Raw genomic sequence first — 26,322 nt, 5'->3', positions numbered from 1 at the left:
GAACGCATGTGCAAAACTCTCTCCAACCCCCCCACACCCCCAGAGAACACCTCCGCTCAGTTTGGGTAACGTTGCCTTCACACAGAACATTCACAAGCAAGTTCATCCACATACTGGCCAGGAAATGTTATAACAGGCCATTTCTCTGGGTAAAGTAGCATTTTACACCCAGAAATGCCTTTGAAAATGACTTGGGTGGCGGGGGCAAGAGAGAGAGAAGCAGAAGGGAAGGTCAGTGAACCAGAAACAGAACCTCATGGATGCCTTGTCTGCTCACTCACAGCTATTTGAGTTCATCCTGCAAGTTAGGTAGAGTCCTAAATATACAGTAGCTTACCACACTGAATCCTTTTATTTGTCATTATGGGGGTCAATATTCAAAAGATCCAGCTGCCAAACGGAAGGAATCAGACCCCTAAATCTGCGTAAAGGAAAGTTTGCCCTTGCTGAGCACCTAAATTTAGACATCAAAGAAGTGAGTGAGCCAGGCCACGGCAGAGAAAACAAGTTACACACTCAGAGCTGATTTCCAGTGCTAAGCTCATAACCTGTGCACCTATATTTAGGGAAAGAAATGGCAAGCCTAGACTTAGGGATCTCAGTTTTAGACACCTAAGTTCGATGAATATGCAGCCTAAAATTTAGGGGCCTAATTGCGGCTGAAATTTCACCAGACTTTAGGTACCGAAGTCAGGCATTCAGCTTCCTTTTTGGAATCGGCCTCCCATGTCACTTTACTTCTGGCTATTCTGCAGTTTTCTCAACGTAAACCTCCATCACCCTCACAAAATTCCTGCGGAGCTGTGTGCCAAATGTTTGTTAGGAAGTTATTGCTTTAAAAAATATGATTGCAACTTTGAAACACCTGCAAGGGCGCACATGTGCACGTGTATGCCGGCTCGCGCCCAGGGGCATGGTCATTTTATAACATACGCGCATATAGGCGCGCACGGTATAAAATAGGCTGATAACACGCATGTGCGCACACAATTTCAAGTAGGCGCGCGCCTATGTGCGCAAATGCCGCTTTTACCGCGCAAGTGGGGGGATTTTAGTAGGCGCGCGCGCCGGCACAATTACCAGTTTTCCCAGTTCGTTCCCAGTTCGCCCAGGCAAGGGATAGGACTTCCAAACCCCCCTAGTTTAATCGCCTCCCTTTTACCCTGTTAACCCCGACCTTTAAAATCCCGCTCACCTCTTTACTTTTTTTTGTTTTCTGACTTACCCGCCATCCGTAGCAGAGGTAAAGCTACACAGGAGGGAACCCTGGCATGTGCCTGTGTGCGTAAGTATTTACGCGCTGGTTTCATTGAGAAATCCAGGAATGCCCATGTCCCGCCCAGACCATGCCTACACCCCGCCCTTTTTTTTAGAAAAAAAAAATGTTGGCACACAGCAGAAGGTTCACACGTACGCGGGCGCCTTTTAAAATCCACTCGGCCAGCCCAACTTGCCCACGTATCTCCCAATTTTGAGTTGCGCCGGGCTTTTAAAATTCACCTTCAAGGTATATTACTGCAGAAGTTGCACAGTGAGAATTCCCTTGGCGTAGTCATTATTGATGACAGGTCATATCATGAATTGTTGGTAAGTACTTAAATAGATGTACTTTCCATTGGTGGATGGCAAATCGATAATTATCTCTATGAGTTCTTAATCCTACGCGACTAATAAAGATAGGAAATGTCTGGTCATTTTTGACTAATCACAACAGGTGTGAATTATAGGTATTTTGGAATAAGGGGCAGATCTTAAAACATACGCGCGGGCATAGATTTGTTCGAGCAGCCCGGCACGAACAAATCTACGCCCGATTTTATAACATGCGTGCGCTGCCGCTGCTGTGGAAATAAACATGATCTACAAAAGAGCTACCCTGTTTCCCCGAAAATAAGACCTCCCCCGAAAGTAAGACCTAGCAAAGTTTTTATTTGGGAGCATGCCCGTCACACAGAACACCAGAGCATGCAGCTGTGATTTTTTTACCCTGCAGGATTCACAGTTAGTTGTCATCACAAACCAGCATAACCAGACAACTATTCAGAATATAATAAATGTTCATTTTTTTGTTCAACAATATGGGGTAGATTTTTTAAAAATGCGCGTTCGCGTACTTTTGTTGGCGCACCAGTTGCAAACAAACGTACGCTGGATTTTAGTAGATACGCGCGTAGCCGCTAAAATCCAGGATCGGCGCGGGCAAGGCTGCCGATTTTGGGCAGCCGGCACGCGCCGAGCTGCGCAGCCTGCCTCCGTTCCCTCCGAGGCCGCTCTGAAATCGGAGCGGCCTCGGAGGGAACTCTTTTGCCCTCCCCTCACCTTCCCCTCCCTTCCTCTACCTAACCCACCCCCCCCGGGCCCTATCTAAACCCCCTCTACCTTTGTCCAGGGATTTACGCCTCCCAGAGGGAGACGTAAATCCACGCGCGCCAGCAGGCCGCTGGCGCGCCAAGACGCAACCCGGGGGCGGTTCCGGAGGGCGCGGCCACGCCCCCGGGCCCGCCCCCAAAACGCCGCATCAATTGGCCCCACCCCCGACACGCCCCCGACAAAAAACCCCGGGACTTACGCGAGTCCCGGGGCTCTGCGCGCACCGGCAGGCCTATGGAAAATAGGTGCGCCGGCGAGCAGGGCTTTTAAAATCCGCCCCTATATGTGAATTCTTCTTCATGGAAAAATAAGACATTCCCTGAAAATAAGGCCTAGTGCATCTTTGGTAGCAAAAATTAATATAAGACACTGTCTTATTTTCGGGGAAACAGGAAGACTCCACTGATAGCTCCTCTCAGAAGCTCATGCACTTTTTCTAATTCGCTAGCAGGCCAATTTACCCCAAATCACTTTGGCCTCTAGAAACTGAATAATAGTAAATATTTGAATTTTGCCCTTTGCTACTCATAAAAGGAAATATTTTTTTTATATTCATCATAAAAATATAAGTGTATTTGTAATGGCCTAAAAAAAAAAAGATATTCAGAACGCACTGGAAGAGGAGCTAGCAGACGAGCCCTCAACGACTTTTTCTCCACTCATTGCACCTGGTCACTGTTTCGTATGTGCATCTCATATTTGCCTCCAGCAGCCTTCACCCACAAATAAATTTACTCCTGCCTGAGCCTGGAATAAGTCCAGCTCAGAGTGCTGCTTCACTTAAACAACCCTGATGGCCAAAACTGCTGCTGGAGAAAGTAATAGTTTTACACTGACAAAAAAATGGTAACGTTAACTGTAAAAGTCCTTCTACCATATAGCACATCATCCTCTTTCTTAAATACTAACAAAGGTTTCCAGTGCAAAAGTGACTCTTAAAGGTCTACTACCTCTTCCCTATTAGAAATCATAGCACTTTCCTTTAAAAAGCTGCTCTGGTATATCCCAATGACTAGAATCCCATCATAATCTAAGCCTACTTAGCCTTATATTTATATCATTATTCCCTTTGTCCCTCACCCTCTCATTCAGTCACATCTCACACATACACACACACACCTGCAACATGCATGCAAATAGGTTATCATATCAGCATTTCACATCAGATAAATACTGAAGAATTTAACATACATTCACATTTAAATATTTTGGTTGATACAAATACTGTAACTATCTATAGATATCAGCCTTTCACATGGAACTAGAATTGTGCTGAATTAAGGCTTATGCTACTTATGGAAGCGTGATATATGAAAAGCAAAACTCATTACTATTGCAGCGACCCATTTCAGGAAGTTGTGTAAGGCCTGGTTATTCAATCAGACTTTTGTCTAGAGGTTTTGTATACTGGATATTGTGCATTGTTTTTAAAGTTATTTTCAACTTGATTGTATTTTTTTTAATGTTATTTTTATTGATATTGTGTTTTTTTGAATTTTATTTTTGATGTATTGCTTTTTGAAATTGTACATTGCCTGGAGTCTTAGAAATTGGGCAGTTTATAAATGTAAGAAATAAAAATATATATATATATAAAAATAAATAATATGTTAAAATACTACCAACATTAACAAGTGTTGCTGCTGGTCTCTGTGTGTAGGAAGAGAGCCACTAATGTCATTGGAAGTTCAAGACACTGGCATAGTTTGTCTAAAAGCAGCATTGGTACCAAAAATTAGTCAAAGTAAAAATATTGATCAGACAAGATCACTAGCACTGATGAAGTCTGACAAACAATTTGTTGTTCTCTTTGCTAATGATTTTGCTAATTATTCCCAGCTTCAGAAAATGAAGGAAAGAAGGAAGATGCTATAGGCAAAGTGATATGTTTCTGACACTGTGAAGCAAGAGACCGAAGGGTTTGATTTCCAAACAGAGGTTTTAACTCCTTGGGTTGACCCGGGCTATAAGTGCTAGCAAAGTAGAACACACAGTCTTTGAATGGTTGCAAGAGCCCCCAATGGGTACAGTGGATTTGGGATGATCCAGGAAGAGTATAAAAGGCTCTTTAGCGAGCCACATCTTGCTTCACACCCATAGGAAATTTCTACTCTGGGAATTGATATGCGAGCAAAACCAAATAACTATAGGACATGCTTGTGGCTCCCTGATGAGTGCTAGAAGGGGAGGCAATAGAGAAAACATTTCAGGGAAAGATACAATGTAAGGGAAATGTGCCGTAAACTGGGTCAGCTCCCCAGAGTGTCACTCAATTACTCCAGGTCATAAAGGAACAGGCCATGCCATTCTTAGTTTTGTCTTAATGGATTCATGGATGTGAGGTCCATTCTTGTAGTGTGATAAAGTCAAGGCTGCCTCAGCCTATCCATTCTGTGTTGGAGTCTTCTGGTACCTGTAACTCCTCATATTCAATTAAAAAGGATAGTAAAGCCTGAGAAAATGTTTTAGTAATTTTTAGAACTTGTAGAAAATGTGCATTGGTAAAAAGAGAATAAGCAATGGTTACTGTTCCAGCATAGCATACAGTGTGCAGCATTGTAGCACATTCCAGTGCCTTATCATTTTGTAATTATGGAACAATATTTCAGTGGTGCGCCCTGAAATTTAATTCCAGGAAGAGCACATCAAATTCTATGCCTTGGCATGATCCATTCACTCTAGGGGGCCCAGTGCTGGCAGAACAAAAAACTTACATGGGATTTTTTTTTTAATGTTCGCAATTACTTTTTGCTCCACTACGGGGCACGGTGAAAAGGATGAATAAATGATAACCAATTTTCTTAGCACAGTACTGCAGAGATATTCAGATTTAGGATCTGAGCTGGAATGTGGACAGCAGTGCTCTGGGTCCTTGAGCAGCTCTTATAGCATATACACACAGGAATGGCTTTTAGGCTAGCTCAGTCCATATTTCACTAAAAGAAGCAGAGAATGTAAAATCTAACCCACAAAGCATTTCTAATGACATAGACTGAGGTCAAGGCTTTTTCATTATGGTGCACATTAGATCCAAGAGAGTTTTCTTTCCGTAAGAGGGTGTCGCGCATGGGCTATGAGCCTCACAATGCACTGTGGGAGGGTGATAAATCTTCCTGGTTATTTACCAGCATAGTCAGTTCTGTTACATATCCCCCATAATCAATATCATCTTAGTAGGGTTTCTCAAAACTCTCTTATCCTCATGCATCTTGCTTTCTTCTGAAGTCATTTCCTGTTTGGGTTTCTTATATTAAAGCCTGCATGTCAGAATAAGGGAGCATTAGTACGTGTAAGTAAATGGAAAACTTAAGAGCTCATCCACGAAAGTTCACACTACAACTTTTTAGTGTGGAATCCCTAAGAGGTCCATATTCAAAATATTTGTGGCATATCCCTCTCCCACACTCATACACACACACACACACACACACTTTTGCCCGTGTAACTTTAGCTGCATGGAGTAATATTATCACAGGTTTTTTTAAAGCAATCCTTTCCTAATAAAATACTTGGCACACAGCTCCAAGTGAATTTTGGGAAGGCGATAGAGATTTGCAATGGGAAAACTGAGGCGTAATCAGCAGTAAGTGACGTGAAGGCAGATTTTGAAAGCCGAGTGCCTGACCTAAGCTCCTTAGTCTCAGGTGCCTATAGTTTGACAACATTTCAGCCTTGATTAGGCTTCTAAGTTTTAAGCTGCAAATTCATCAGAATTAGGAGACTTCAACTGAGGTATTTTGCTCTTTGATACTATTTAGCACATGTGCAGAGTCATTTTTCTCTCAGTTGCTACTCCTTTGGCCAAAAGCCATGTAAAATGAAAGCTACCACATGCTCCGCAGGTGCTCTGTAGACAGATGGGAGCAACCAGGCTCGGTTACAGAGGAATAAAATCAGGAGAGATGGGGATTTGGGAAGAGTGGCCTGTGCAGTGTCTTGTGCTTCTTGTTCCCTCTATTGTTTCCCTTCCTCTTGTTTGGGCTTTGTGAGGGAGGGTCAGTAACTGAGGTGGGCCTCTTCCTCTTTCACATGTTATCTTTTCAAGACTTGTCCGTTTCTGTGTTAGAGTTTGCAAGAGAGGTGTGACATTGCTTTGAGATCGGAGAGAATGGCAGGGGGCATGTGACATGGATGCATGGGCATGCTTAGGAGTAAGGCTTCTGAGAGTGTGGCTAGGACAAGGCCAGTGCTAGCTTTTTTGCTGCCCTGTGCGAACAATTACTGTGCTGCCCCCCTCCCCCCTTCATTCATTCATTCTCTGTCCCGGGCCCACCAAAAAACCGCCCAGCTCTCTTTAGTGATACAAACTTTAAAAACTGACACCATCCCCCCTCCGAACCCTTGGCTGGTGCAAGGGTATTAGATGCCCTAGAACAAGAGGTCATGATATGGGGCTCGAGGGAGGTGGAATCAAGAGCAATATCAGAAAATAGTTCTTCACTGAAAAGGTGGTGAATGCATGAAATGGCCTCTCATTGGAGGAGGAGTAAGCAAAGACAGTAATAGAATTTAAGGAGGTGTGAGATAAGCACTGTGGATCCTTAGTTGTAAAAGGAAAGCCAGAGATCAGCTGGAGTTAACGGCACTGCACAAAGAAGTAAATTGGGTAGACTAGATCAGCCTTATGGTCCTCAACTGCTCTCATATTCTCTCGTTCTGTGTGGAACAGTGACAGAAGCCTTACTGAACTCCAGCTAGGCCACATCCATTGCCCCTTCCTGAACCACGGCCTTCCTCTGTAACTGCTTTTATTGGCCACAGTGGATACATTAAAAAAAAATGATGTTTTAATTGATGCAGCGTCTACTATCAAGTATGGAATGGTAGAAAAAATAACAAAACTGAGCTCTTTTTAAAATAAAACTGGCATTGTAAAGGAGTGAGAAAAGAGGAAATAATTTGGAGTGACTTGAGGAGGAAAAAGAAAAGTATACTGCAAGCATTTTTCTTGCCTAAAAGAAAGAAATGTGTTGTGCTTTTTTTAGTAAATCATTTTAATTATGCTTCTCTGCTTTAGGGGAAAAAAGGGAGAATTGGGAGGTGTGCTATAATTACTGTTGTTTTCTAATAAGATTTACTCTCCGTACAAAAAGTATTCTGCTAGGAGCTGGTACGGTGCCTTTGGATGTCTGTAACAGGGTGAGAATGTTCCTATTTTTCACACTATAACTTGGAACAACTAGTGGTTATATGCTTTAGAAAAAGGAGGTAATGAGCTTCTTAATGATACATTTGCTTAGAGTCAGAAAGCATGATCTGTATCTAATTAAAATACTGAGGAATTATCAGTCATAGGTACTTGATGCAGTTTTATAACCTGGAAAAAAAAAGCAACACACATTTCTAGGCATTCTACCTTGCAAAACACACAGCAGACATCATTCTTAGCTCTTCTCACTAGATGCTATGAGCAATCATACCAGCAATATCTCTGTCCTAGGAAGAAAGTCAACGGAATTGCATGGTTCACGGTGAATACGTCTGTTGAATCAAATTGCTCGTTGATCACTTAAGCCATGTAAAGACCTCTGATAACAAGAGCATATTAGTACACTGATATAGATTAACAAATAAAAACTAACCAAAAAAAATACATTGGACTAAAACTTAATACATTTCTTTACTAGCTTTCCAGGACTAATACTCTCTCCCTCTTATCGTTTTCACTAAAGGAGAAAGACGGCTAAAGTGGAATCCTCTTATAGTGAATTCCATGCTCAGAAAATGAACATGATCACAGAAAGAGAGCAGTTTTTCTATAATCTCTGACAGATTGGGACAAACATAACGCTGCCTGAAATAAAGAGCTCCCAAAGACATTTATAGTTTGTGCTATGAATTCATTTATAAGCTGTGCTGTTCTGGTATTTAAATTTAGATTGTGGAGCATATGTGAAAGCTCCATGAAGTTTAAACTATCCATTTACATATCATATGTTAGGTAGGTTTATTTATTTATTTATTTCAAATTGTATATACTACCCGGCCCACATAAGGCTACAGAGTGGTTCACAATCAGCAATAAACACAACCTATCTAATAAAATAATACATAAAAAAGACAAGAACAAATTAGAAAACAATCAGAACTAGTTAAATAAAAGCAAATATCAAGGAAACCTGGATTTATTTTGGGGGTGGTAAAATGCACTCGCCCTCTTCTGGTAACTTCCCTTCCATGCATACAGATTTCCATTCATTTTTGCTTTCCCCTCCCAGATCTCATGTCACTTTTCTTCAGCCCTCATCATAGCTCTGGCTCCATGGACGGTATCAACAACAGGTTAAACTGAATGCAGAGAATGAGTCAGCCCGCCCTCACAGCATCTTAGTGGCCCCACCCCATGTGTGCATCCTGTGAGCACAGGTGGACTCAGTCTTCACACACATTCAACCCGCCGTTGACGACTGCCACTGGAGCCATGAGGTCGGTAGGAGTAGCAGGAGGGAAGTGATTGGAAAACCAAAGCAGGGTATGGAATTGATTGGAGATAGGAGGACATAATGTAGATTTTGAGCAATACATGTCTACTCAAACCAGTCAACAAGAAAATGAAAAGATGGATGCATTTAATTTCCTCTTCTGCCTCCTGGCATCCTCTACAACTTTTCAAATTATAGATCAGGACCTGAAACAAATCATCCCAAGACTGCCTGTCTGCTAAATTGAGAAGATATATTCTAATGCAGGGGTGGGCAATTCCGGTCCTTGAAGGCCACAAACCAGACGGGTTTTCAGGATATCCCTAATGAATATGCATGAAATAGATCTGCATACAACTGAGGCAGAGTGCATGAAAATCTTTCTCATACATTAGGCATATCCTGAAAACTCGACTGGTTTGTGGCCCTTGAGGACCAGAATTGCCCACCCCTGTTCTAATGGACCCTTACATCATACTCACCAAAGCTGAATTGGTAGGAAGTACAAAGAAATCCTGTTCAGAACTAATGGGTTATGTCTCTCTAGGACATTATAGGGGAGTATATAAGTGATCAGATGTCCACAGTGGTGGTGGAGAAGTGATCTTGTCTGAGGGGTGAGGGAGATAATTAGACATCTGGAGGTGGGAGTGGAAGTGATCAGTAGTTTATGGGGAGTAGAGAGGTTGGGTTGGAAAGGAAGTAATTGAAGATCTGCAGGAAGGAAGAGGTAGAGATGTTTCGAGGTCCACAGGAGGAAGGGGAATGACATCAAAAGTCTTAATCCATCACTGATGCACAGATTATTCACTGCAATAGAAACGTCGGTGGTCAAAACTGAGATTTTCCTCCATTGAAACATCTACAGTTGATATATCTTCAAAAAATGTTCTGAATTTCAGGAGATGTATTATAACATGGGTTCTCTTCATTTCCTTCCATTTGCTTTATGGTGAAGGAGCTTCATTCAACCAAATTTTAATGTTGACACAGCTGACAAAGGAAGCTCCATTTTAGTTCCTGTCATTCACAAAAGAGGATACACTTTACCCTCAAGAAATGACTCCAGAAACCCCGTGGGAAATTTGAGCATGGGATCCCATGTATCACCTAAGCCACACCACATAATTCACTCTTATCCATACCAAGTTTCCAGAATGTTCATAATGTAGAACCATTAGTTCTCCATAAAGAAGCTTTCATATTCTTGCTTGGAGTGGATAGATGCTATTTTTATAAAGTATGCTATTTTATATTTTGCGTGCAGTGCATGTTTGTATCCAAAACTAAATGGGCCCGATATTCAGAGCTAGACAGCCGGATATGTATGTTCAGCGGCCGCTAGATAGCCTGATAAGTCACTTATCTAGCTATCTGGATAACTTGGGGCGGGCAGTGGGTGGATTATGGCAGTGCTACTTAGCCAGATAACTTATCCGGCTAAGTAGCGATATTGAGACTTAAACAGATAAGTTAACTAGCTAAGTCTAGACCTGCTATTGAGGATAACACTTACCTGGCTAAGTAGCATAGCCATGCCGCTGAATATCCTTGTAACTTAGCCGGTTAAGTAACTTAGCTGATTAAGTTACTTAGCCGGCTGGCCTTTGAATATCTACCCCACATTCATTAACTAAAGGCTCACAAGTTATTTTAATTATGAAACAAATCCAGAACTATTCTAAACTGTTATGCTATAATAATGAAGATGATACTGAGATAGGACTCCCTTCACCAATAACTGATAGCTTAAGTAGGCTGAAGACCTGAATTAGCCATGCTGATTGGTCGATTTGGATCGTAAGCATTTTTAAACCTTCTTAAGTAGTCACTTATTTATTGAGAAATATGGACTTGATATATTGATCTCACCTTTCCTATGCTAACAGCTTTTGTTTTTCTAAATTTAAAAAAAAAATAGATGATCTTCTCCTCTCCCATTGTTATTTGCTGATGTAGATATAGGGTCAATGTAAAGTGAAAACTTTTTTTGTGTAAAACCCAGCCTAAAAAGTCACCAGTTTCAGCAGAGATGTATATGCTCTTATGATATGCCAGTCTAAAAGCTGTTGACGGTATAAAATCCTTGCAAAGAGAATTAGCATGATCAGTTTTAGATGCATTGTTGCATACAATTATTAATTTGAGATGTGATGCTTAGAAAAATGTTTACATTGTATAAAAGAAATGGTAACCAGACTGATAAACTGATTTTGATTTCATGTTTAAGCAAACCACAAAGTATTACTTGCACCATTTTGATTCCTAAATGCAAGGATTCCACAGTCCTGCCATTTAGGATGACTTGTTTTGGTTTTCTAGATATTGTGTATATATCTTCTTCTTTTTTTTTTTCTTTTAAAAGTATTATGCTTAGCATTGCGTTAAATTCTGATATATCATGAGAAACAACATTTTCATAACCAGGAGCTGTCAAGACATTACATCCCTTGCTTTGAAGAGAGAGCAGACCCAATCGCATTAAATGCATTTTAATTTCCAGTATAGGTCATGATGTTATCTGCATGTGGGCTCAAATCCCCTCATCTCCATATTTAACTCACTGGCTTGGTTTCATTTCTGTCGAGTTTTCTTTGACGTTGCATGCTCTCTTCTCTATCACTTCAGCATGATGTTGATTTCCCAGTGAATGCTTACACACATTACTGAAGCATCCATCTTTGCATTTTCTTTGGTTTTCAGTTACTAATGTTTATATATGCTTGGAATGTAAACGTGGTATGAAATTTCAGGGGCACAAGAAAGAACTAAATTGAAATTTATGGATACAGGCAATCCTATTCTTTTTTGTATGCTTTTCAAATCAAATCAGAGAAACTTCTGCTCCTAGTCCTTTAAGCATTTTATCCAAACGTAGCTGAGAGCAGGAAATAGCTCATTGACATTGAAATAGGAATAGTCTTTGCCAACTTAATCTAAAAATGCAAGACCGCTGTCAAAGCCATCTTTGATACAGTATCTTAGTTTTATTTCTTAATGATAATTTAGGTGCATATATTTTTTTACATAAAATACCAGAAACTCCTTAGTAAATCTAACCCATAACGACCCTCCCATGAACACTGAAAATCAATAGAATTATAATTAGAAACTACATGCCATGCATGAGTGCATACAGAGTTAATGTTTAACCTTTGATTTCTATCACACTGAGCAATAAAACTATAGTGGAACTGCAAAAAAAAAAAAAATTAAAAATAAACCCGATTTCCAATAAATCAATTAAGAATATCTTAACTACTGATAGAAATATTAATTCACACAATAAGAAACATTAATTCAGCAAGGATTGGGATCTCACAGAACAAAACCAAATATGACATTCATAAAATGCCATTGTGAAGAATCCTCTGTTCCTGTGACCTGTGTTAAAAAAAATGTAGAAGACTTTGCATGATCTTATGTAGCCCAGACAAGGGCTTCATACTACTTAGCAGATGCTTTACAAGTAGATCAGTTTCCTAGCAAACATTCCATTTTTTATTTATTTATATTTTTAAATCCACACTTTCCTCCCTCTAGACTTCCAGACCCACACATTAATACTGTACATACGTGCAGACAAATCCCTAGGCAAAGATTACAAGTACTGGAGAGCTAGCATAATCAAAAGGTGAATGATCTGTGAAATGTTGGTTGAGATGCTATTGACTGAAGGCCCAAGGACCTTTAATCATTCTGCCTTATCTAAAATTAAATAGCATATGCTGACCTTTAGCAGCTGTCGGGCTACAGTGCTCATTATTCAGATTCCCCTCTTGACAACAAAAAGCTCTTGGTGCTTCTTTGGTGTATTATTTCAGATAGACCAGGATGAGGAAGAAAATTATGGCAGGTGATAGAACAGTCGTACTGTTAAGGATTGACAGTGCTAGGCTTAAAAATAACATCACTTTTCTATTAGATCTATTGTTTGTAATGAACAGGAATACTGAGATACACGAATCTAGAAATCATTTTTCCATATTTCATATACATAAACCAATTTAATAAATATCCAATGGATATATAAATACACAAAAAAATTCTTTCTTAATACAATTATTGACTGTTGTCTATAGTGCTGTTTATTCGCATACATCTACTCCTGGATTACTTATAACATAGTTTTGCTCCTCATTTCATTTCCTCTAGGAAACGTCTCCAGGTAAATATGGATTTGTTTCTTGTTGGATCCACAAACTGACAACTAATTTGGGCTCCAGAACTGCATGCATGCAATTTATTCTGGTACAGGTTCATTCTGAACCAGCTATACTAGGGGGGGTGAAATGTCCTTACCTAGATGGGGGTCACCTACTCCAGCAAAAGCAAAATCTTTCTGGCCAGTCTACTTCAGTTGTGAACCCAAGCAACATAACTGCAGTGAATGTGTCCATACTAGCCCAGTAAAGACCATTATAAAAATGATATACTTATATACACAGGGCCGGCGCGTCCCAATAGGTGAACTAGGTGGTTGCCTAGGGTGCCAGTCATTAGGGAGCGGCAAAGAGCAGCTATGTGGGGCCGCGGGCCGTGCCTCTGTTTGTGTGTGTGTGTGTGTGAGTGAGAGGGATTGTGTGTGTACAAGAGAGCAATGGTGTTAGTAAGAGAGAGGAATGGAGCCTGTGTAAGGGAGTGCGTGTGTGAATGAGACAAGGAACCTAAAGAGCAGATTTTAAAAGCCCTACGTGCATAAATTCCGGTGTTTATGTGTGTGGACGGGCCTTGCGCGTGCCGGGCGAATCTTCGAAGGGGCCCGGCCATACGCGTAAACGCCAGTACGCGCATATGTGCCGGGCATCTTTGAAGGGGCAGGCCGGGGGGCATCTTCTGGGCAGGGAGGGACAGGGGGCGGGCCGGGACAGCGCCATTGATTGCTGTCCCGAAGACTCGGCTTCCGGCGCGCACAACTTACTTCAGGTCGGGCCCTGAAGTAAGTAATAAAATAAAACAGAAAAAAGAATAGGTAGGGTTTAGGGGGTGGGGAGGGGAGGAGAGGAGAGGAGAGGGGAAAGGGAAGGAAGGTTAGATAGCGGGGTAGGGAAGTTCCCTCCCAGTCTGCTCCTTAATTGGAGAGAACTGGGAGGGAACTGGGGAAGGCCGGAATGCATTGCCTCGTGGAAATTGCAAAAGTCCGTCGTCGTCCCCCCCTTGCGTGTGCTGCCCGCACATAAGCGCGCATCTTATAAAATCGGTGCATCCGTGTGTGCGTGCCGGGAAGCGCACGCACATGGACGAGTGAATGAGGTCGGGGCCAGAACTGGAGCCTGGACCAGAGTAGGGAGAAGGTTTGCCTAGGGCGCCTAATACCTTTGCACTGGCCCTGTGTATACAGTAGATAATATATTAAAAAATAGACACAACTCTCAATGTAAAATCTACTGTAGCATTTGCATGATGAAATAAAAAAATCATCCACGGCGTATTTTAATTCACAAGGATTATCAGCTTAACAATCTGCTGTCAATAAAGCCTTCTTTCCCCCCTGGATTCACATTAGACTTTCTAAACAAACTAATTTAGGAGCTTCATTCGGCATATTTATTTTTCTTTAATTACAAATTAATGTATCTCTCAAGAATGTAAAGGATGAATCGTTCTTTTTTTTTTTTTTTTTTTTTAAATGATTACTTTACGGCGCTTGTTCTGTGATGATTTGAGCTCCTGAAGTTCTCTCCACGTTTACAAACTAGTTGTCTTGTCAGCATGAGTGTGACAACAATTAGACGTCCCTGTTTTTGCCCCCCCATTGCCTTTTCTCCTTCACAGTCATTCAATGACAAGCGTAAAAAGAACCTCATCCTTTCACGAAAGTTCCCCTTCTACAAGAGCAAGGAGATGAGCGAGCAGGAAACAAGTGATCCGGAACGTAAGTAGATCCTCGGAGACCACTTCACGTGCGGTGCCAAAAAAAAAAAAAAAAAAAGACTGGGTGAAATGCATGACGCATCTGTTTCCCCCCTCCTCTCCTTCACATGCATCTAGGTCAATGAAACACAGTACAAGCAGGCAGGCGAGGTATTACTACTGTGACCAATGCGTGAGTGCAGTCTGGATCCAACTGCTGATTTCCAACCTCTTTTGGCGAACAGAAAGAACGTCCAGAGACAGTGGCTCGGCTCGCAGGGCGAGGGTTTGATAAATGTTACCCCCGTTTATTTTATTTTTATTTTTTTTTTTTACCACTTATTAGTAATACCTTATCCTTTTTGGATGACTTGGCATTTTGAAATGACTTTATGTTAGGCACGAGCGGAGCAATCTTATTGGGCGATGGTGGTGATTACATAGCTCTGCGGATGCCAGTCAGGTCATAAAAACCTGTTTCTTTCATTTGATCGGGGCTAGGGTCTCATGGCTTCACCCAAAGTGTACAGTAAGTCCCCTTAAATTTGCTGTTCTGTAATATCCTAAAGCATTCACACGCAGAAAGCGCGGTTTTACGCATTCCAAATCGGCATTTTGAAAGTTACCCTGGGGGGAGGGGTTGTACATGTAAAGGTATGCACGGAAGAGACTTCATGCACACTTTCACACGGATTTGAAAGAGGCATTCTGTGGCGACATTGGAGGGCGGGAAAAACCCATTTACTCGCCTGCTTTCAATTTTCGAAAGGACGTACATAAACGCACTTCCAGGCGGGCGTAAACCTGTGCACCTACGCTGCACAGAGGGTCTGCGCATGCCTGATCATTTTCAAAGCGGACTTACACCTGGAAGTTTGAAAGCTCTGGACGAAGTCCACATTACCTTGTACGCGCGGACCTCAGTACTACGCAAGCTGTAATAATATTATCCTTGCAATAAACATTTCTCTCCAGAGACACAGGCTGTACTCATACTTAAGCTCATGCTGCGCATTAGTCTTCCAAAAGTGCATTTCCCAAAATAATGGCTTTATTCGGTTTAATTTGAATTGCGAAATACCGCAGTGCGGAGGACATGGATTTGATTACGGGGTCGGATTTTCCACTCCCCGGGTTGGCTGGGAATGCCACAGAGACTGCCTGCACAGCCCCTTGGGGTGAGGAAGTCATGCTCAATGGGCAACAGCGACACCAGGCGGCTTGATCCAGGGCCCATGATTGCTGAGAACTGTCGCTGCAATGACTGAGCTCGGCGAATGGGGAGGGGGACATAAAACAGGGGCAAACAGTCCCAGGTAGCTACAAATGATGGCTCATGGCACCAGTCCCAGCCCTGGTTCCGACTGAGCTGGAAACCCGAAGAAGCAGAAGGAAACTTCTAAGCCCCCAAAAATAAAAATACAAACACGCTCATTTTTTCTTTTCTTTTTTTTTTTTTTTTTACATAATTCATCATTTCTGTGAGACTGTAATGTTTCACGAAGTGTCAAAATCTTAACTTTAAAAACTGCATATAGAGATACAGACATTCTTGAAGAACTCAATTCACCCGTCATTTTGAGATCTAGATGCCAATAATGGGGAAATATTGGTGTCGTGCTGCCTAGGAAGTTTCAAACTAGATATTCATCACAGCCTGGAAAAAAAGATGATATATGCGTAGAGAAGGAGAAGCTGCTCCACTCCGTCCACAGGCACCCCTGCGAGCACCTATCCATGTCCAGGACTCCCCAGGTCCAAACAGATTTACTATTGTGCGAGGCTGGTACAAGTTCTAGCCAGAGCCATGCACTCCTTTTACTTCCTGTGGGACTGATTTTGTCAAACAACTGTGAATAATGGGAAAGCTAGCTACAAAAAAAAGACTCTCATTTTATTCTCTCACAGAAGTCCTATGAATATATATATATATATATATTTTTTTTTTTTTTTTTTTTTTTAAAGTAACATTCCCCTATTTGTAAGCACTGGATAAAGCTTCCCAGGCAAAAGTCATTTTTTTAAAAGGGATAATTTTATAACTCTGATTTTATTCCCTCCCCCCGTGCACAATGGTAAAATTCCCCTATGCAGATTTTACCCCACGTTCTCAAAGTGCATGAATTCACTTGGACAGTGCTCAAGTATGTGCCTTTCGCCGTGCATGAAATAACCGGCGCGAAGTTACGCACGCCCTTTGCAAGGCATAACTCGTGTGGGTTAACTTACGTGCGTACTGAAAAAATAAACATTGCGTAGAAATCCCAACTCTGCCCCAACCCCACCCCCCTCTACCCCACCTGGAACTCCTATCATCAGTGCACATAAAAGCGCGCGTGAAATGGGTAATAACACGCCTACCTTTATGCAGGCTGAGCCCCGGGCTGCCTTTTAACTGCAATTCAAATGCATCAAACCATATGTGATGCGCATAAATGGCAAGGAAAATTCAGCCCCAAAGAATCTAGTGCGACTTTTCCTACCGGAGTTTGCATTGCTCACCTTTGAAACAAAAAAAAACCAAAACCCACAACTCTTTTAATGGCTTGGAATCTCATCTACACCATAAGCACCATCTTTCTTACCTCAATCCAAACTCTTTCCTTTGGTGTACATCTGTACTCTCTCTCCCACACCTCGGACGTTCACACATCTACTCGACACGCATTCTGTAACATGAGGGGCATGCGGGTCAGCACCCCACAACACAATGCCCTCATGCCTATTGGCGTAAGTGTTTCTGACAGATACTGCGCAAACAAAAAAAAAAGTGACCTTTGGGTAGCAGTAAGCAGAGAATGCCGCTTTCTTCAGAGATAAAGAAAGTAACAACTTCTGCTTTCCTGAGAACAAAGGACCCTGTCCATTAAAGAAGCATGCTTTGCTGTGCCAACAAGCAAGGTGCAGACAAGCCCATAAGCCCTGCCTGGCCAGTAATATACTGATTTTACAAATGACTATAAATATAGGTGCTTTTGCATTAGGTCCTGTCCTCTTCCCTCTACCACGAAGATAATATGGTGCCAGCGCTGTACCTCATTAAAAAAAAAAATCCCTTGTTCAAACATTTCTCTTGTCATTGTTTCACTGGGCCTGCTGCCTCTCCATGCCCAATCCAGGACCAAATGTCGATGTTCCTGGCAGAGAGAGAAAAAGGTGCGGAATCCATGTTCTGCATGGATCCAGGTTCCGATATTTTGGGATTCTGTAACAAATAAAGGCTCCACTATGTGCACTTCCAGTACTGGGATGCAATGTAACAGTCCCTCTGTAGGCTTCCTTACCCACATATTATACCGATGGCCAGAGACAGAACTGTAACATACATACGAAATTCAGCAATTTCTGTCAACTACCATGAACCCTCACACTGTAAAACTCATGCACTCATTGAAACCTATAGCATGCTGGATGAACTGCTAACCTGGAAAGAAAAAAAAACACGGATACAGATACACCTGACACAAAAACGTCTTATCATTTAAATTCCATTTGCGCTACAAGGGGAAAGTAGAAGCGTTCGGTCATGTCAATTGCCCACCTGGCTTCCTAGAGCGATGAGGAATTTCAGCGGCTCTCCTCTTTCCTCCTGAACGCAAGGTTGTGCTAATCTGAAGGGGAAAAAAAAATATCCACGGCAGAAGAATGTTAACCTGACATTAAATGTTAGCAGAGAGAGGCTACTTCAAACCATAGGCTGAAACTGAATTGGATGAATGCAGAGGAAAAGGAAAGAAATAGCCCATGATAACACTGTAACTGCATGACAGTTTGAGAACAGCATCACCAACAGAATAGTGTCACACTTTGTCAAAATTCTCGCTATGGTCGCAATAGGATTATAATCGTGTTTTGGCAAAAAACGGAACATCATCTTTTCGGGCTGATAATCTTCATAAGTTAAGTTGAAATATTATTATCCATAAACATTGTCGATGAAAATTGTGGATAATTTCTATTACGTGGCAAAAGACGCGAAATTTTTTCACACGAACTTTGAAGTTGCATCACTTAAAAAAATTAAAAAATGACCGATGATTAAATATTGTGGCACCAATCGGATGTGCATGGCACACTGAATTATCTGTACTTCACACATTTTGCCCAGATATGATGGTCATTGACAACTTTGCATTGATATTTGTTGATTATTGATTATGGTGCGTCAGTTCCTTTCTACACGAGTTTGAGAACAGCGACATCCTAATATAACACTGTAATGTCAAGTTGCCAGACAATGAAATGAAGGCCCAGCAGACAGCTAGCTTTCTTATAAAATGCTAGTGCGTGACCAGTACAGATTACAGTAAAAAAAAAAAAGAAGAATCAGGAATAAAAGAATTAGAGCCAGCGGGCAGCTCAGCAGCAGAACTGCATGCTTCCATGCAGAGGATCTGGGTTTGATTCCGGGGCTCAGGACTTAACAGTAGCTCCCTGCTCCAGCTGGATCTGGGGATTTCATCCAGTGCAGGGGAGCCTTAGCCATTGCTCTGCAGCGACACCTCATTCCCCAGGCTCAGGGAACACAATTGCAGAGCTGCTGTAGCCAGGCAATTTGGTGTCTATGGCCAAGTGAAAATCTGTGCCCTTCCCCTTTACACAAGACATGACACCGCGAGTTGAGAGAACATAAGAACATAAGAAATTGCCATGCTGAGTCAGACCAAGGGTCCATCAAGCCCAGCATCCTGTTTCCAACAGAGGCCAAAACCAGGCCACAAGAACCTGGCAATTACCCAAACACTAAGAAGATCCCATGCTACTGATGCAATTAATAGCAGTGGCTATTCCCTAAGTAAAATTGATTAATAGCCATTAATGGACTTCTCCTCCAAGAACTTATCCAAACCTTTTTTGAACCCAGCTACACTAACTGCACTAACCACATCCTCTGGCAACAAATTCCAGAGCTTTATTGTGCACTGAGTGAAAAATAATTTTCTCCGATTAGTCTTAAATGTGCTACTTGCTAACTTCATGGAATGCCCCCTAGTCCTTCTATTATTCGAAAGTGTAAATAACCGATTCACATCTACTCGTTCAAGACCTCTCATGATCTTAAAGACCTCTATCATATCCCCCCTCAGCCATCTCTTCTCCAAGCTGAACAGCCCTAACCTCTTCAGCCTTTCCTCATAGGGAAGCTGTTCCATCCCCTTTATCATTTTGGTTGCCCTTCTCTGTACCTTCTCCATTGCAACTATATCTTTTTTGAGATGCGGCGACCAGAATTGTACACAGTATTCAAGGTGCGGTCTCACCATGGAGCGATACAGAGGCATTATGACATTTTCCGTTTCTATTAACCATTCCCTTCCTAATAATTCCTAACATTCTATTTGCTTTTTTGACTGCTGCAGCACACTGAGCCGACGATTTTAAAGTATTATCCACTATGATGCCTAGATCTTTTTCCTGGGTGGTAGCTCCTAATATGGAACCTAACATCGTGTAACTACAGCAAGGGTTATTTTTCCCTGTATGCAACACCTTGCACTTGTCCACATTAAATTTCATCTGCCATTTGGATGCCCAATATTCCAGTCTTGCAAGGTCCTCCTGTAATGTAACACAGTCTGCTTGTGATTTAACTACTCTACATAATTTTGTATCATCCGCAAATTTGATAACCTCGCTCGTCGTATTCCTTTCCAGATCATGAAATACCTCACATCAGTCACACATGCAAAACAGATAGACCCTCAAATACAGAATAAAGAGACCATACAGTATAAATAGAAATGAAACTGAACTGAAAACCACAACAAGCCAAACTCTGTATGCATTGCAACAATGGAAAAAACATAGAAACAGAGAAATCACAGCAGAAGAGGACCAAACGGTCCATCGAGTCTGCCCAGCAAGCTCGAGGTAGCATCAAAAATATCAGGCTTATTGGTCCAGGGCATCAACAGCCACATCAGCAAGTTACCCCCATTCCTACTTGTTTCCCAGACCCCAAAATCCAGTGTCCTCATTGGCTGCTGTCTGAGTCCGATTCCCCCTCCCCTTTTTCTTTTCCCCTACTGTTAAAGCAAAGAGCAATACTGGAGCATGAAGGCCCACCAGCCAAGGGTAGCAACCGCCACACCGTAAGTTACCCCCATGCACTTCCCTCCTCATTTCCATCCTTTAGTCCCTTAGGGATCCACAGTGTTTAGCCCATGCCCCTTTGAAATCTTTCACTGTGTCTTCACCACCTCTTCTGGAAACAGAAACATTACCATTCCTCATAAAACAAAATTAGTAAAACCATACCAATAAAAAGAATAATTCAAAAAAATTAGGGGTAGATTTTTTAAGGGTGCACGCGCACGTCCATGTGCGCTCGCTTCCCGACGCGCATGTGTAGGTGGCGCGCACAAAGGGAAGGAGACTTCAACAATTTTCACGCAGCCTTCCCTAGTTACCTCCCAGTCCTCTCCAATTAAGGAGCAGACTGGAAGGGAACTTTCCTACCCCGCTACCTAACCTCCCTTCCCCTTCCCCTCTCCTTCCCACCCCCTAAACCTAGCTCCAGCCCCGCCCCTCTCCACCCCCCCGGACTGCAATCTCCTTCTTCAGACCCTGTGGCCAAGGGAACGAATTCCGGCCATGAGGCATTGGACTACTTTCGGCAGGGGCACTCCTCCTTCTCTGAAGCAGCGCGGCCCTGCCGAAATTGTCAGCATGATCAGCGCTGCCTTAGTAAATGGTAAAGCAGCGCAGCCCTGCCAGAATCAGCAGCATTGCTAGCAGGGCCGTGCTGCTTTTCCACTAAGGCTGCGCTTACCACGCCGTCAATTCTGATGGGACAACGCTGCTTTTCTTTTGCAGAGGACCCGCCGGTGGACAGCTGCACTGGACTTGTTGGCACCTTTTGGTAGCAGTGCCTATGGCCGTGGCCATATTGGCCATAGGCACTCTACGGCTCTGCCGGCGCACGCATGTAATAAAATCAGCGTGTGCACATGGATGCGCACATGCACATTTTAAAATCTACCCCTCTATGAACTGGCTGCCTGTATCTCACTGACTTCTCCTTTCTCTTCCACTTGTAGGTAGAGAGAACTGGTCCTTAGTGTGGGATCATGCATGTCTTAGCCCCACTCCACCCCCCTCTTTATTTTAAAATTTCAAAGAGAGACTGACAGGTCTTTCAGTGCTTCCCGAGCTATTCTTCTGGCCACATGAATCCTCTACATGTCTGCATTGCCTGCTCCATGGAGGCTGGTGTGCCACACAAAAGTTACTACAGGTGTGCCTTGGGCTTGAAAAGGTTGAGAAACACCAGTATATTATATAATGCAGAGCTGGGGGCAAGTCTAACAATCCATATAAAGGGGTAGGGGGATTTGTTTATCCTGAGATTCTAAAGTACCTCATAGCTGCCTCTTTTTAACAAGGATATAAATTGTGTTACTCACTGAAGCTGACAAATATCTTTCAGCTGGAAATTATTTTAAGGCTTCATTTTGGGTGAATCATGTCTTAAATGTTTTATGTTGAGTAAGCAGTCTACTTAATGAGCCAAACTTTCAAAACTGTCCATTGTACACAATTTTCATAAGTAAGAGGAAGTGCGTAGACTTATAAAAGTATTTTATAGGCTCTATGGCAGATGCCACACAATTGATAAAGTACCATGTAATTCTGTCTTCACAGTACGCATGTATAAGGTAGTAAATGCGTATACTTATTTTATAAACATGCATGTCTGTACTTTAGGCACATGTCAGCCTAATAGTCCTGATGTAATTGCAGAGACAAGTATTTTAAAAATATGTGCATATACCATTCTGAAAATACTTACTTGTGCACATTTTTGGACTCACCAGTTTGCCAATACCTCCACAGTACACACAGGCCTTCTCCAGTTCACCTGCATCCTCTAGCACTTCATCTAGACCTCCCACCTAAAAACTGCAGACAAAAGACAAATTTGATTTCAATTACAAGAGCCCATTAGAAGGTATAAAACTGTTCAGACAAGTTTGGTAATGCATGCATATACCTCTTACAAAATAGCAACTTACACACTTAAAGGTGACTTTTAAAAGCCCAACGCGTGCCGAAATTAAGAGATAACGCGTACATGTCTGACATGGCGCGTGCCCAGCGGATTTTTAAAACCGCCCACATGTGAGCACATCGGAATATCTCAATCTAAAACAAAAAGGGGCAGGGTGTGGGTGGCCAGAAAATGTGTGTGCAAATACTTTTGTGCTTGGGCGTACACCCAGATCCAGTGCTGTGTAACTTTACTTCTACTGTTGAGGATAATAGAAGGACTAGGGGGCATTCCATGAAGTTAGCAAGTAGCACATTTAAGACTAATCAGAGAAAATTCTTTTTCACTCAATGCACAATTAAGCTCTGGAATTTGTTGCCAGAGGTTGTGGTTAGTGCAGTTGTGCAGCTGGGTTTAAAAAAGGTTTGGATAAGTTCTTGTAGGAGAAGTCCATTAACTGCTATTAATCAAGTTGACTTAGGGAATAGCCTCTGCTATTAATTGCATCAGTAGCATGGGATCTTTTTGGTGTTTGGGTAATTGCCAGGTTCTTGTGGCCTGGTTTGGCCTCTGTTGGAAACAGGATGCTGGGCTGGATGGACCCTTGGTCTGACCCAGCATGGCAATTTCTTATATTCTTATGTTCTTAAGCGTTAATAGAACTATTTCCACATATCGCAAGGGGGTTTGAAGGATCTGGGCTAATTGGGGGGAGTTCAGGCTATTAAACCAGGGGATTTGGAGGACCTAGTTCTTCACTGGGCAAACTGGTGGACGAACTGGTGAAACTAGTCATGGCGTGGACGTGCCCTGGTTATAAAATTCACTCGCTTACACGGCAGAAACCCGACTTACACTGCTGGGCACGCACAAGCTTAAAATTAGACACACTGATGTGCGTACCTGGACTATTTTATAACATGCGCGCCAGTTATAAAATGGCCATGTCCCTGGGCATGCACCAACATATGCACTCATATGTGCCCATTTTAGGAAACCCGCCCTGGAATGCCCCTAGACCACCCTTTTTTCCCCCCAGTAAAATGTACATAAAAACATAAGCCTTGCCATTCTGGGTCAGACTAAGGGTCCATCAAACCCAGTATCTGTTTCTAACAGTGGCCAATCCATGTCACAAGGTATAGATAGATTCCAACCTGCTTATCCCAAGAATAAGCAGTGGATTTCTGCAGCTCTGCCTTAATAATGGTTTATGGACTTTTCCTCCAGGAATTTGTCCAAACCTTTTTTAAATGCAGTTGAACTAATAGCTTTCACCACATCCTCTGGCAAAGAATTCCCGAGCTTAATTATGCATTGAGTAAAAAAAATATTTTCTCTTATTAGTTTTAAATATATTACTCAGTATTTACCCGGTCTTTGTACTTTTTGAAAGAGTAAACAACTGATTAACGTTTACTCATTCCATTCCACTCATTATTTTATAGACTTCTATCATATCTCCCCTCAACTGTTTCTCCTCCAGGCTGAAGAGTCCTAAACTCTTTAACCTTTCTTCATAGGGGAATTGTTCCATCCCCTTTATCATCTTGGTTGCCCTTCTCTGTACCTCTTCTAATTCTGCTATATCTTTCTTGAGATGTGATGACCAGAACTGAACATAATACTCAAGATGAGGTCGCACCATGGAGCGATACAGAGGCATTATGATATTCTCAGTTTTATTCTCCATTCCTTTCCTAATAATCCCTAGCATTCTATTTGCTTTCTTGGCTGCTGCTGCACACTGAGCAGAAGATTTCAACGTATTTTCAATGATGATACCTGGATCCTTTTCCTGAGTGGTGAATCTTAATGTGGAACCTTGCATTTTGTAGCTATAATTTGGGTTACTCTTCCCTAAGTGGATCACTTTACACTACTCCACATTAAATTTCATTTTGCCATTTGCATGCCCAGTCTCCCAGTTTTGCAATGTCCTGTTGCAAATTCTCACAATCCTCTTTGATTTGACAACTTTGAATAATTTTGTGTCCTCGGCAAATTTGATCATCTCACTTGGTCCCATTTCCAGGTCATTTATAAATGTCCCTGGGACACTCCACTATTCACCTTTTTCCATTGGGAAAATTTACCATTTAGCCCTCTCTCTGTTTTCTATCTTTTAACCAGTTGGCAATCCACAATAGGACACTGCCACCTATCCCATGAGTTTCTAATTTCCTAAGAAGTCTCTCATGAGGGTCTTTATCAAATGGTTTTTGGAAATCCAGATACACTATATCGAATGGCTCACCTTTATCCACATGTTTATTTACACCCTCAAAAAAAAATATAGCAAATTTGTCAGTCAAGACCTCCCTTGACTAAATCCATTTTGTCTTTGTCCCATTAAACTATGCTTATCTATATGTTCAGCAATTTTGTTCTTTATGATAGTTTCTACCATTTTGCCTGACACAGAAGTCAGACTCACTGGTCTGTAATTTCCTGGATCACCCCTTGATCCCTTTTTAAAAATTGGTAACCCTCCAGTCTTCAGGTACCATAGATGACGTTATTGATAATTTACACATTTTCAATAGCAGGTCTGCAGTTTCATTTCTCAGTCCTTTCAGCACTCTGGGATGTATACCATCTGGTCCAGGTGATTTGCTACTCTTTAGTTTGTCAATTTGCCCTAGTACATCTTCCAGGTTCACTGAGACTTGTTTCATTTCCTCTGAATCATCATCTTTGAATATCATTTCTGGCATGGGAATATCATTTCTGGCATGAGGCAAAACATGAATTTTGTCTCTCTGCTATGGCTTTGTCATCCCTAAGTGTCTCTTTTACCCCTTGATCATCTAATGGTCCAATTGACTCCCTCGCAGGCTTTTTACCTTGAATGTACCTGAAAAAGTTTCATTATGAGTTTATGCTTGCACAGCAAGCTTCTTTTCAAAATCTCTCTTCACCTTCCTTATCAATGCTTTGCATCTAACTTGCCAGTGCTTATGCTGTTTCCTGTTTTCTTCATTTGGATCCCTTTCCTTTTCTTGAGAGATGTACGCGCCCTACTGCAAGTACATGTATACTTTTTAAGGTTTATAAAATAGCATATACTCATGTACATACTACATACATGCATTAATGCGATTTTTACCCACAAACCCCTTTGAAAATTCACCCCAATGGACACAGTTAAAAGTATCTTAAAAAAAAAAAGAATTCCAAGTAATTGTATGCCATTAGACCATGTTGGATAGCACTATGTGTGCTGCACCATATTCACATGTACAGATATAATAAAATGTACAACGACTCTAAAAAGTGAATTTTCAAAACCTTAAGAAGTGAATTTTAAAAGTGAGATGGGCATGCATCTAGCACATGCGCAAGTCCACTTGATTTTATAAGCCACCCGCATTGCACACACAAGTACTGATGCACAGATATCTCACATCAGGAAAAAAGGGGCGGAATGTGGGCAGGGCATGGTGTTCCAGGGCGAGGCCAGGAGATGTGCACGTACGTGTGTGTATGCACATGGGCGCGCGTCCAGGTCAATTTAAGTGCAGCTTTCTTCTGCTATAGATGAGGTGTAAGTCAGAATAAACAATTTCCTCTCTGCCCAGATCTGGTGTCTAATGTGCGGTATATAAGAAATGAGAAATAAATACATTTCTAGCCACATATGAATTGCTTGAGGAGTCTGGATTAACTGGGGGAGAGTGCAGACTA

At 41.9% G+C, this 26,322-nt stretch overlaps 1 protein-coding gene across 4 annotated transcripts in view; it reads left to right on the top strand.

Moving 5' to 3' along the window:
- DLG2 (discs large MAGUK scaffold protein 2) overlaps positions 1-26,322 on the top strand; it is a 2,548,136-nt gene that overhangs the window by 2,456,520 nt on the left and 65,294 nt on the right. For 3 of the 4 annotated variants that reach the window (XM_029602231.1, XM_029602228.1, XM_029602230.1), the window contains one exon: positions 14,568-14,667. The exons of the other annotated variant lie outside the window; for it this stretch is intronic. In XM_029602231.1, coding sequence (XP_029458091.1) covers positions 14,568-14,667 — 100 coding nt within the window. The remainder of the gene's footprint in view (positions 1-14,567; positions 14,668-26,322) is intronic. 4 annotated transcript variants of the gene reach the window in all.

The sequence above is a fragment of the Rhinatrema bivittatum genome, chromosome 5, assembly GCF_901001135.1.
Source record: "Rhinatrema bivittatum chromosome 5, aRhiBiv1.1, whole genome shotgun sequence".
In the NCBI taxonomy this organism is placed as follows: domain Eukaryota; kingdom Metazoa; phylum Chordata; class Amphibia; order Gymnophiona; family Rhinatrematidae; genus Rhinatrema; species Rhinatrema bivittatum.
Note: the sequence above shows the minus strand (reverse complement) of the source record. Positions and strands in the feature narration are given on the sequence as shown.